The sequence below is a fragment of the Cyclopterus lumpus genome, chromosome 3 (genome assembly GCF_009769545.1).
Source record: "Cyclopterus lumpus isolate fCycLum1 chromosome 3, fCycLum1.pri, whole genome shotgun sequence".
NCBI lineage: Eukaryota > Metazoa > Chordata > Actinopteri > Perciformes > Cyclopteridae > Cyclopterus > Cyclopterus lumpus.
The window spans coordinates 6,333,325-6,346,388 of record NC_046968.1 but is presented as its reverse complement, the minus strand read 5'-3'; the positions used below and the strand labels follow the sequence as shown (position 1 = coordinate 6,346,388).

General features: G+C 43.3%; 1 protein-coding gene across 3 annotated transcripts in view; it reads left to right on the top strand.

The window, feature by feature from the left end:
- Positions 1 to 13,064, top strand: part of phkb (phosphorylase kinase, beta) — an 85,050-nt gene that overhangs the window by 64,511 nt on the left and 7,475 nt on the right. For 2 of the 3 annotated variants that reach the window (XM_034560668.1, XM_034560678.1), the window contains 8 exons: positions 5,608 to 5,691; positions 6,435 to 6,539; positions 7,308 to 7,390; positions 8,380 to 8,470; positions 10,583 to 10,641; positions 10,942 to 11,104; positions 12,154 to 12,235; positions 12,555 to 12,612. In XM_034560668.1, coding sequence (XP_034416559.1) covers positions 5,608 to 5,691; positions 6,435 to 6,539; positions 7,308 to 7,390; positions 8,380 to 8,470; positions 10,583 to 10,641; positions 10,942 to 11,104; positions 12,154 to 12,235; positions 12,555 to 12,612 — 725 coding nt within the window. Of the gene's footprint in view, positions 1 to 5,607; positions 5,692 to 6,434; positions 6,540 to 7,307; positions 7,391 to 8,379; positions 8,471 to 10,582; positions 10,642 to 10,941; positions 11,105 to 12,153; positions 12,236 to 12,554; positions 12,613 to 12,969; positions 13,061 to 13,064 lie in introns of all 3 variants that reach the window. The other variant, XM_034560684.1, reaches the window with a different exon arrangement.

Sequence of the window (13,064 nt, the reverse complement as noted above, 5' to 3'; positions counted from 1 at the left end):
AACAATCCCTGATGACACTTTCATTATAAGTCAGCGTTCTCAACAAAAGAGATGGTATTCAATAGAATTTCATCAAAACTGAACACCAGCGAGTCTGCTCGTCAAATCTAAATCCTTTAAAATCCCTTATCGTTTTCTTTTAAGGCCTTGACACAAACATACCCAAACCCAAGCTAGACAATATTGTATGTCAAAGGCTTTTATTGTGAAAGGTAAGAATGAAAGCAGTGGAGTAGCAAACTGACTTCGTCAGGACGGAAAAACTGCCGAATCGGTTGTGAGTGGAGGTATTCCGAGATGACAGAATTATTAGGTTGCGTCCAAAATTCCACTAACATGTTATTTAGTCGGCTAAAACAGAATATGATGTATATTTGGTTGCCATAGATTACGCACAGGCAGCTTCCTCCATGTCTGAAAAGTGAAGCCAATGTGTCCGTTCTCTGGTTGCAAAAAGAAGTCCTATTGTAGAGAGGTCTTTAAGAAAAAGACCCCATTTGTCATTAGATTTGTTACCTCAATTGCTAGTTTCAAGTCTTGCAGCATGATGTTCATTTGGTAAATTATGGTCACATTTAGAGCAAAATAGACCATAAAGCAGGGTATGCTTTAGGGCGGGGCTACCTTGTGATTGACAGGTTGTTACTGCACCGTTTTCCGGTCTGGGAGTTGTCCCTGTTTTCGTCTTACTACTTCAACCCTTTCACAGTGTGTTTACAAGTTCATGAAAGTATAATTGTAATATTTTAGTTGCCTAAAAATGTTTTATCCAGCGGTTCGGTTGCCTCCACCCTCCCTCCCTCTGGTTGCAAAAAGCCAAGATGCAAACATTAAAAAAACCAAGATGGCGTCGGCCATTATGCCATACTCAAGGCTTCAAAAGGACTGTTGAAAAAACAATGGGTGACATCACAATGACTAAATCCATTTCTTGTATACAGACTATGGTTACGCGTCTCCACCGGGCAAAGAAGCTTTAGGAAGTGAGGTAGCAGTTACAGTCCAGTGCATACTTCTGTTTATTCACTCAAAGGTTTGCTTTCATGATTATCCAGCGCAGCACTAGCTAGCTGCTACTTCCATGCCGTCCACTCTGCTTCTTTCATCTACAGCAGATTACACCGTGTGTACTGTCATGCCTGTGACACCACCCACATCCTCGCCTACAACTTCTGTTTCACTCCTATCACATCTGTCACTCAAACCCTCGTCTCTCCTCCTGATACTGTCTCTCATCTGCATGTTTGCTGTTTGAAGTCGACTAGTACCTCCCCGTCTTCTGTCTCTCCTCTGTCATACCTGTCACTCTAACCCTGGTTTTCTGCCTAGCCTCTGTCCCTCATCTGTCATGTCTGTTATGTAGCATCTATTCTCCATGTTACCATCTCTAAACAAACAATTCCTCCTTTCTTGTCATCTCCCCGAGCTCTGTTCCTTCCTCCAGGCCTTTCTATCTTCTACCCTGTCCTGTTATATATCCGTCCCATCCGCTTCCCTAACTCCTCTCTCCCCTCTAGGCCCTAAATCTTGTCCCGCCCCAATTATGTCCGTTACACCAAACAAGGCTCCCCTCTAGGTCTATCATCTGCCTTTGAACTGTCATACCTGTTACTTTTTCCTTCTCTCCCCTCTGCCTCTTTCTGCTGCCTGGTGCTCAGCCTCTCCGATGGATGTGCTGTTGTGAGTCAGAGCGGGCGCTGTGCTGAATATTAAATCCCGAGCTCAGACAGACGCTTCTTCTTCGACAGAATCTGTTTATCTCGGAGTCACCACCATCTCCAGTGCTGCGGGCCCGCCTTTGCTCACCTCGCCTCGTCCCTCGCAGCCGTTTCATTGTGTTGACAACAGCTGCCTGACGACGGGAAAGTAGCAATTACATTTTGCAATGTGTTATTCTCACCCGTACAACCTGAAGCGTATCCCCTTGCAAATCGCTGCTTTGCCCAAAAATAGCCCTCCTTTTAGCGGCTTCTCTCCCTGCTTCATATCTGATAGTCCGTGTGCACATCTTTGTGGACGACATTTTGTTTCTCTCACAGTTACAAGCAACAGCCGGAGTTGTGTCAATAGAGCCCTAAAGAGACCGTCTGGACAAAGAATGTGAAGGGAAATACGGTATTTTTCCACCCGGGTCTCATTCTAATACTTTTCTATGTTAGACTATTGATCATTATAACAAAAGCTCAAAGTAATCCCATCACCACGGTTCAGACTTCAGACTCCCTTCATTGGACACAGTGGCAGTTGATGAAAACTGCGGTGTACCTCTGCAGCATGTGGCTTATTAGTAAAGCCGCACGTTTCCCCTATGGCGGTCCTTCTTGCATTTCCCAAATCCAGCAGACGGGTTGGTGGTCATAAATCATGACCAAAAGTCATAATGGATAGAAGTATGAGAAGAAGGATAATCTTGACCAATCCCAGAAGAGACCTCTTCTTAATGTGAGGGCAAAGATGGGGGTCAAAATCTGCACTCCTTGTTCCACGTAAGCTTTTTTCAGTCCTGTTCGTACAAAAGTAGTTCATTGTTGGACGATCCCTCCACCACAGCTCTGTAGGAAACTTTTGTACTGCAACAATTGTAACTTTGGAAGATACTATTTTGATTTGACGGATAGCGACTTCGCCCCAAAGTTTAGATTCTGGATTTTGAACCCTATTGCTTGCGAAGAAGTCACTCTAGGAATGGATTGCTTCACAGCAACAGCAGTTACAGTGACCAACAACACTTTCAACGTACATATAAGGATGTGATTACTGTTTGAAGAGAAGCATGAACAAATTCATCCCCGTCCCTTAACGACATTATATGGGGCAGTCTGTGGTGAAAGGAACCCTTTCAGTTCCAGAAGGTTTAATCCCAGATTCAATGGGCACACGCTGTATCACTTTAAGCCGTGTGGCAAGCTGCTGAACCCCTACCTGCACGCTAAGTCCCTCTGGATGACAGCACCTGCTGTGAAAGTAAATCTGCTATGCACATTTTGTGACGCCAACAGCTACATTTCCACTATTCAGGCCACCAACCCAGCAGCGATAAACATGTGCGGGGACCTGCTCCTGGTGAATTTAAAGTTTTGCAGAGTATTGTCAGTAAGTGGCCACTGTAGAAGTGTAACGTACAGCTTTTTAGATGCAGCTTTTCATTATCTCTCCCAGCTGTTTGTGCCGCGGTCAGTGGAAATCTCGGGGAATGAAAGGATGCTTTGAAAGGCTTCCTGTGTGTTGTCTTTCTTCATTGGTATTCTGCACACAGGAAGTGCTGGGTGCAGACGTTCCTCCAACCTCCCGTGGCTTTTCGCCTCCAGGTCTTCTTCTTGCCTGTTAGGGCAGTGATTTGCAAAGCCACTTAATCCTCAATTAACATTTCTCTTTCTTTTGTACAAACGTGGTACTTTTGCTTCTGTTAGTGTAATTTCTTCTAATTGGCCCAATTCTCGCTTCCCCGTGTTGTTTTCAGCTCTGCTTTTTCAACACAGTGAGGAAGTACATTGGGGTAGCAGAGCGCCACATTCTGGCTGACGCCGCGAATTGCAGCCGGTTTGAGACGGAAGAATGCTGCATTGAGGACTTGATAGGCAGATTTCCTGCAGTGCCACTTCAGTGTGTGGGTGTACTGCTTCACGATTGGGAGCCATTTCAATTCATGGGCTGTCACAAAGAGAATAAGTACTGCTTTCACATTCAGCCAGACACATCAGAAATGTAATTCACACATGCACACACACACACAAACACACACACACATAACCGGTCACTTGTGGTGAGTGTGTCACACCACTGCGTTTCCGAACAAACAGAGATAGGGAAGCAATGTCCATCCTCTCTTTTTGCATCTTTGAATCGGTGCATTTGACAGCAGGCGACACAGCGGTCAAAAGCTTTTATGCAAAGCACCAAAGAAATGCGCTGGAAAAAGGTGATGCTGCAGCGCCCCTGTGGTCCCTGCTGCCATCTCCAAACGCATTTAATTTGACCTTTTTAACCCAGTTTGACGACTGCGGGGCCCTTTGAAGAAACAACTGCGTTAAGGATTTCTATTTGTCTGCTTTGCTCTTTATATCAGGGTGTACCAGTATCATTAATGCCAGATTTAGTGCAGTGAAATGTTAAATAAAGTAAAACCAAATGGTCGGTACGGGCAAGTGTTGAGGTTTGAGCTGAGTCAGCCCCCACAAATTTAAATTCAACCTGTGGGGGAATTGTACCTTTTTCCCCCCGGCTTTACTGACACCGCATAATTTCAGTCCACTAATTAGGTGTGAAACTTGAGCTCAGCTACTCTGAGCCCGTCGTCCTCATCCAAACCCTCTTGGAGTTGAGCTCTCTCTTCGCCTCTACTGATGTTAACTCTTCTCCGCTCGTGAAGTTTCTCTACACTTGAGAGCGGACTTCTGACTTATAATGTGTGGACATTTTATGCATCGACCAGGTAGAAAACACCTGTTCCCAAGACAAAATAAAACATCAATTTGAGATGTTTTTTAAATCTTAAATTATGTATGTCAGCTGGGAGATCTTTTAACCTGTCGAAGGGGGGGGGGATTTATTGCGGCATAGCAAAGAGGCAGATGAGAGAAGAACTGTTGGGTCTGGCACATCCCCTGCATGGAAATCCAATGCTAATGTGTCAGAGTTTAGAGGAAGAAGAGCCACCGTGTCCTTTAGGAAGGTTTACACTCCAGTCAGTCCTCATCCTCAGTAAGCCTTTCCTCTTGTAGAAATGAAATAGATTATTGGAAAATACAAACAATAGAGCACACATGTGCTGCTTGTCCGAGCATGTGTTTCTGTGAGCGTCCCTGCAGGCCAACGTTTTCTTAGCTCTCGCTATAAAACGACACTAGCTTTTCCCTGCAATAAAGGAGCAATTGTATTTCTTTATTTCTCTGTGTTTTTAATCAGCTGGAGCCCTCAGTGTGAAATTGAAGACCTATTGTATCAAAATGTAATCAACCTACCACCATTATCACTGCACACTGCGCATGGGCCGAGCTGGAATGGAAAGTATGGCAGGTGGGGCTTAGTGAAGGGTCAATTACCACCAGCTAATATTTACGATGGATTTGTCATTTTTAGCAGTGCATATATTTTAAGTGGCTCAAGTGGAATCAGACAGCATGCATTATAGTTATTCTAATGAGGACTCAGCTAGGTCTCCTCTTTTGGGCCTCTGCAAACAGTGTTTTCAGCTCCGGTGCACACGGGTGTGCTCGGGTCCACTAAGCACGCTGCTCATCGCAGCACCGAGACCTTTAAGCTGCCGCCACGTCTCATCATAACTTTACACAGAGCTAAATATCAGTAGGTGGTCCTGCCACATGGTGGTAATTTCAGGCTCATGAGTTGCAACAACAGAAGTATCTCAGTGGAACAGACAGATGATGGACCTGCACTTTCATCACGATGTGGACTGGCACCGCACGGCGTGACATTTCCAAAGGAATATGATATTTTTAATCTCGCAGGGAAAATGTGCGGGGGCAAAAAAAATGAAATGTAGATTCTCTCTGGAAACAGAAAGGTTAGCCGTTGAGAGCGTGTGCGATGTGCGTGTGTGTCGTGTTTGCTGACGAGGGTTTGAGGGTTGTTTCTTTCTCTCTGCAGGCATACCGGTTCCTAGCCGTCAATAAAAAGCTGGGGTTGAGTGGGCGTCCAGAGAGGCCGGTGGGCTGCATCGGGACCTGCAAGGTATGGATTTTTATACCGCTTCCATATGGGCATACGTGTGCTGCGAAGGTCATGGGTCACCACGAACGCACCTCCCACATGTTGATTTGCATACGTATCCCAGAGCTCTGAGGAGTCAAAAGAAAATATTCAGTTCCAAGAGTTTCTCTCTTCGTCAAACTTACAGTATGCATCAGTGAATGCTGAATAGATTATTTTAATATGCTAAGCTGTCGGCAAGTCTGTGCGTGTGTGCGCATTTTCGGTGCCTGTGTGAGTGTGTGTGTGTGTGTGTGTGATATTGTTTGTAGTTTCTTCCAAATGAAGGTCACCAAATAAGTTGAGCCACAGCAGCTTCCTCAAACAAAAGCATTACCAAACAAATGAATCATTGCTCCCAGCACATTGCTAAGGCAGTTTTATAATGGGACATTCATAGGGAAGAGTAGACTGCCACAGGGCATTGTCATCATCAGTGTGTGTCTGTAAGGGTGAGTGTGTGTGTGGCAATCTGTATGTGCGAGAAGGGGGCTTTCTATGTGCGCGTTATCAGGAGTGGATGTGTGGCGTCTGTGCGTCCTCTATTTTACGATTGATGGCTTGTTTTATACGCTGGCCAGAATAATGTATACGTGGCGACTCGCGAGCCATCCGTCTTCTCATGCAACAGTGTGTGTGTGTGTGTGTGGTATATGTGTGTGTGTGTGGTGTGTGTGTGTGTGGTGTATGTGTGTGTGTGTGAGTGTGTGTTCGCCTCCCTCCAGATTTATCGGATCCTGGGCAAGACGGTGGTGTGCTATCCAATAGTGTTTGATCTAAGTGACTTCTACTTGTCCCAGGACGTCATGCTGCTGATTGATGACATTAAGGTAAGTCGGGGTCACACTCATGGAGCGTACTGTTGCCGTTACGGCGCCACAGCCAACCACTTGGTACGTGCTCAGAAGAACTTAAATAACCGAGAAGTGTTTAGCTCGTGGGGTCTAAAGGGATGCAGCGCGACATTTGTACAAAAATAAAAATAGAAATCAGCTGATTTTGAGCTGAAATCAAATATTCCCCTGAGTACTGGCCCAATTTGAGTACTAGATTGTTTGACTGATGGTTGAGTTTGCGTTTACCTTTTGTTCATTTTTGTCACTAATTGATATCGTGCAGTAGTGGAACAGCTTCCAGCTTCCAACTTGTGAAGAAGGTCTTTAAACCAACGTTCAGCTGAGGTTGCGTGCCATGTGCTCCTCTAACTCCCCATTCAATTCCTACCGAGGACCTTTTGGTCATAGAATATGGAGGGAAAAACTGAAACAAAACAGACATAATTTGAATTTGATTGCAACAGTCAAACTTAGAAATAGTGGATTTTGACTTATTTAGATTTTGATATCAATCTCATATAACTGCATTATTTGTATTTTGAATGTCAAATCCTTGTAAACTCCAGTTAAGTTTGCATATCTTGAACATGAATTAATCTTCATTATCAAAAACTTACAACCTAAACTTTGACAGTTGATGAGGTTGAACTTGGCACTGATTCAGTTTCTGCTCATGTCTGTGGAAGCCTGACATCTTTGGACCAGCGCCAATCTGTGTGTCTGTGTGTGTGCGTGTGTGTGTGTGTGCGTGTGCGTGTGCAGAACACCCTGCAGTTCATCAAACAGTGCTGGAAGATGCAGGGACGTCCACTCTTCCTGGTTCTCATCCGCGAGGATAACATCAAGTAATTCACACACTTCATAATAGCTCTTTTATCATTTCTTTAATGTCCTCCTGTCTTTTGATAGCTCTCTCACAGCGTTCCTCCTCCACCTATCGACCCATACACTACATCACCCTCCATCTCTCTTTTTCTCTCTGATAGCGGCTCACGCTCGCAACACTTACAGTCACCTCAGTCCGACATTGCTCCCTCCCTCCCACTTTACCTCTCTTCCCTCCCACATGTACTGCTATTTATCTTCACGGCGGCACGGTGCAAACTGTATTTGCTCGCTGATTGGGCGATAATGTTTCTCATTTGTATCACTGTGGCCTGACTGGTGGGCTGATCACAGCAGTGTTGACCATTATCCAGAAAGCCATATATGTTAAATGTGCTACAAGCGCTGAAACAGCCACACTGCGGTATCTGGAATGAGTCAGTGGGTTCTCAAAGAAGCAACTCAATAGTCATTAGTTCGCTATTGATCGGGACGATGTCCTGTATGGAAGGGAACGGCCGTGGCGGTCTGGGTGAAATGTGCTGATTTATTGAGAAAAACCAACTCATCTATGATGATTTCAGGCTGATGTGTTTAACACGGGTGTTCTGTTTGTATTGGTTAACATAGATGTTTAGACTCAGAATGAGACTGATTCGCGAATATTGTCATATTCATGTAATGTGTTTATGTAACTTTGTAAATGCTGTTCATTCTGTACACATGACATCTATTGTTCTGTCCATCCGGGGAGAGGGATCCTCCTCCGTTGCTCTCCTGAACGTTTCTTCCCTTTTTTCCCTGTAAAAGGTTATTTTTGGGGAGTTTTTCCTGATCCGATGTGAGGTCCTGGGACAGGGATGTTGTATGTGTACAGATTGTAAAGCCCTCTGAGGATAATTTGTAATTTGTGATATTGGGCTATACAAAATAAACTGAATTGAAAATTCGCTCTACTGTGGACTGTAGGAAAAACCAAACTGAGTAAGTCTAACCTCTGTGTCACCAGGGGGAGCCGCTTCAACCCAGTCCTGGACATGCTGGCCTCGTTCAAAAAGGGCAACATCGGAGGGGTCAAAGTTCATGTCGACAGACTACAGGTTTGAAATAGACTTATTCATTTTGGTATCGATTATTTAATTTGGTCATCTCAATCACTCTTTGTCTTAGGAATGCACATTTTAAGGGATTTCCTTCTGAAGGATTATTGGACATGTTAACCGTCAATAGTTGCAAGCTTTCCCTAATAATAACATTTTTAAAATACTAGCATGGCTGATGATCGCCACAGAATCTAAGCGAATTAGGTATTTGAGCAATAAAATAAATATGATTACAATTATAATAAAATAAGGCCTTGTGTGGAGTCCCTTTGAAAAGAATGATTATTTGATATAAAAAAACAATTAATGCTGCAGAACTTCCAGGGCATACATACGATGGGAGTGAACATCATGAGCAGTTTAAACTAAGTCCAAACCATTTTTCTTTTATCAACAAAAAGGTTTGTAGCCCATCTGTTACCAAGTAAACAGGAAATGGGTTCCACTGATCTCCAAACAGACTTGAGTTTGACTGATTGTATTTACAGCTGCGTGATAGGGTTTAGTAAAGCACTGTTTGTTCGCTTTACCAGCTCAGTAAACCCTTTAACACTTCCTACCCACCAGGGAATTGGTTTTTAATCTATTTAATGTTTGACAGCATTTTTCAAAGAAATGATTTGCCGTCCAAATTGCACCCACACAGTGCTTTCTGCTCGTGTGTCCATCATCTTTAATGTCTTTATTTGTTCTCTGTTTAACAAAGCAGGGGTCAGTCAAATGTCAACAGTCAAATGTCTCACTGGTCACATTTTATTGGGAGGATAAATTGTGTTAGGTTTTGAAATTGTCACACTATTGAATCAATGTCAACATTATTGTTAGTACACTTTTGATTCATTGTATATTGTGACGGTGTATTATGCCACCTGCTCTCTTCTGTTGGCTCATTTACAACAGATATCACTGCCACCTCTAAAATATACCATGAATTAATATTACAGATGCAGGGCTTCATCTCTTTTCTTCTGGAAAGAAAATTTGTTCTCAGAAGTCCCTCCTTTCAATAGTATTACCTTTTATCTGTGTTATGACTTTGGCCTGTCATATTAATTATTTGGGAGGGTGGGAAAAGGTGAAACTGAATTGAGCTTGGACGGTTTGAGGGGAGGAAAAGAAATGGTGAATTCACAGATTAGAGGTCGTGTTGAACGAGAAGCATTAAAAGGCCTTTGTACTATGGTGATGCATTTAGCAGCTAAAGAGAGACATTTACCTCAGGAGTTCGTGGAGACCAAAAACAGAGATAAACGGGTCGTGAATATTAGACTTCCATTCTTCAGGTATACGCAGACATAACCATAAAAAAAATAATGCAAATATGTCCTGCTAGATGAGCAAATAAGCAACTTCCCGAGTGGCCAGAACATCAGTATATTCCGATTTAAACAAAGTAAAACTTTGACATATGTCACATTAAAACAGCATTCGTGAATTTACAATTAGCTGTAAACATTTTACTGCAGCTAGTTCTTATTTTTCATGGCAGATGTTATTTGTTTTGGATGTTCACACAATCAAGCAAAAACCAAAACAAGGCCATGGTAGCTCTGTAATTATATTTTCCAACCCTACTTCCTCTCCCTCTGAGTCTGTGGAGTTCATCTGAGACTTCCTCATATGATCCGTCTCTTCTTTTGCTCTAAAGTTCTTCCTTCCCCTTTTTGCCTGTTTGCTATTCACGTCACAGCTAACTCCAACCACTTTGAAACACTTCTCCTCTTCATCCCCTCATTGTTATGGGGAGCAGGATTGCTCCTCTCCTTTGCCTCTTATTTAGTTTTGTTGAGTTGGGTTCAGTTGGAAACGGCTAATATCACATTTAGACCACAGGAGCAGGTCGCATTGAACTGCGCTCTTTGCTCCCACACTGCTTCGCTTTCAAACTTTCACAATCTTAGACACTAACTTGTTACCGCTCCCACACACGTTTGAAAGAAATTCTAAAGATTGAACCTCCTCCCCCGACAAACCTCCTCCCTGAGATGTACAGAGCTTTCTCTCCTCCTGTATCTGATTTCCTATATTACGGTGCAATCGTTTGTAGCTAGATTCAATACTCATTTTGAAAGTCATTGATATGTCCTTTGTTTCTCATCGACCGACTAGACCCTGATATCTGGAGCGGTGGTGGAGCAGTTGGACTTCCTGCGTGTCAATGAGGCAGAGTAAGAGCTTCCTGCTTGGCGGGATATTAAAAAAAAAAAAAAGCTCTTTATGAGACGTACAATTTTAATCTGACATGCATGCAATCTGAGGTGTACAGTGTAGACGTGTAGACTCTATTTCAAATGTTTTCAGCATCAAGAAATCCATTTAATGAATAGTTAACAAAATGCCAAAGGAACGACGGCAGCCGCGTTTTGTTTGTTGATTTTAATTGTGAAATGTTTTCAAGCGAGATGAAAGCAACTGCTTGTGGATCTGCCACCTTCTTACAATTAGTGTGTGTGCGTGCGTGTGTCTAGGATCCCAGAGTTTAAGAGCTTTGAGGAGCTGGAGCTGCCTAAGCACTCCAAGGTGAAGAGACAGATGAGCACACCCAACGCCTCCGAGCTGGAGCAGCAGCCAGAGATCACCGTGGAGGAGTGGCTGCAGAAGCCCACCCATGAGATCATCCAGAAGTTCCACGTGAGTTAATCGTCCAGCTCACAGCAGAACTAAAGTATTCTTTTGTGGCAATCCTTACCATGTCAGTTCTGGTTTCTCTAGAATTTCTATGTGGGTGAAAACAGTGGTATTGTGTCTTCTGGTTAACACGTGAGCTTCAAATGTTCCGAATTGTGTGCTTCGGTACATTTTGTTGTGTGTCAACTGAGGGAGAAAAACTGTAATACATCCCCAGATAAACAGTGGGAGGTAGCTGTGGTTAGGACTGCAGTCTAGAAGAACCTCCATTAGAAACTTTGGAGGAAAAGACTTCTAGTCAAACATGCAGAAATATGTCAAACTTCATATTACTTCAAACATCTTCTCATTAACCAACACAACCCCAGGTTTCTTTTCAGTCGGGGTAAGCGACTCTTAAATCCACTTCCACCTGGGTTGCCTCATTATTTAGGAAAATAACCTCTGTGTCCTCATTGTTTCCCCCTGTTGACACAGCCCACTCTTGCCAACGCTCACTTCGCCACCTGTCATTATAGCATCTTGTAAATATGTTAAAACATGTTCTTCATATTTCATACGTGTCTAAAGAATCCAAACCCCTGCCCACGCCTTCTGCCATTGTGATTGGTTGTGTCGATGAGAACTGCATGATAGAAGACAGACCTAAAGTCTGAAAACCCACATCTGTTATTAATTATTTCTTTTAGCATGTTGTTGGCCATATTGAAGCTACCAAAGCTAATAAACACTTAGCATTTCAAGCTAACCCTCTAACCCAATTATCTTCTGACATGCTTAAAGGTGCTCCCTCTTCCATGTTTAGGCACATTAAGGCTGCTATCAAATTCAAATGACAATTATTACCACAATTGCAAAATGGCAGAAAACTATTTGGTCTGACAATAAAAGTTTCAATGTGACTTGTGAACAGTAGTGAGCAGCAGCTGTGTGCAATAAAGTTATCTGAGCTTGTTTTTGTGTTTGTATGCGTAACCAGGCCCATCTACCCTCTGTGTGTGTGTGTGTGTGTGTGTGTGTGTGTGTGTGTGTGTGTGTCTCTCATTTCCCAGGACTGCAACTGCTTGGCCAGTCAGGCTCAGCTTGCAGTCATCCTTCTGAGGAGAGAAGGACCAGACTTCCTTGCAAAAGATGGTAAGCACACACACACACACACACACACACACACACACACTCAGAGTTGGTGAGCATCTTAAAGAACTAGTCACATGTTGTACTGAAACAGAACAGCAGATCTCCTCATTAAAGGAAATCGTGTCAGAAGTGTGTTCATGTTATTCCTGTAAAACCGTTGTTGGGGCCTTCATCAGTCCTGTAATCAGGCACAGGTCTTAAGGAGGCTGTTGAGTGTGTGGTAACTTTGAGAGATGTAGGATAGATTTAGATATGAATGTATATGTCTTTATGGTCTTTTTAAAAAAATGTCCAAACACAAACATATTTGTGATTCCAGAGAACCTGATGGATGAACTGGAGAGAATCTACAGAAGAGCCGGCAGCAGAAAGCTTTGGTCTGATATTCACACACACACACACACACACACACAAATGCTTAGGGCAACAAATACTCTGGTTGCTGCCTTCCAGTCTGTTCATTTCTTGGCCTTACATTGCCGTGAGTCATTATGGGGTCCAAACATAAAGATTGTTACCTAAAGATGCATTCAGAGTGATGCCTTCTAAGGAGGTGACATCCAGTACATTTAATGTTCCGTTATGTTGAATCATTTAGTGGGAATTAAAAGGGTGATTTATGTTGGAACATTATTTTCCCTTATGTTATTTGTTGCGCTCCCTTTAACCAAATATCTCCACACCTGTTGTGTCCCCCCGTCTCCTGTGAACATTTTAATCTGGCTGAACTGTAGGATGGCAGTGCGTCACGCTGCTGCCATTATCAAGAAGTTCGCCAGCTCTATAGCTCCTCACATCACCACAATACTGGTGCATGGGAAGCAGGTAA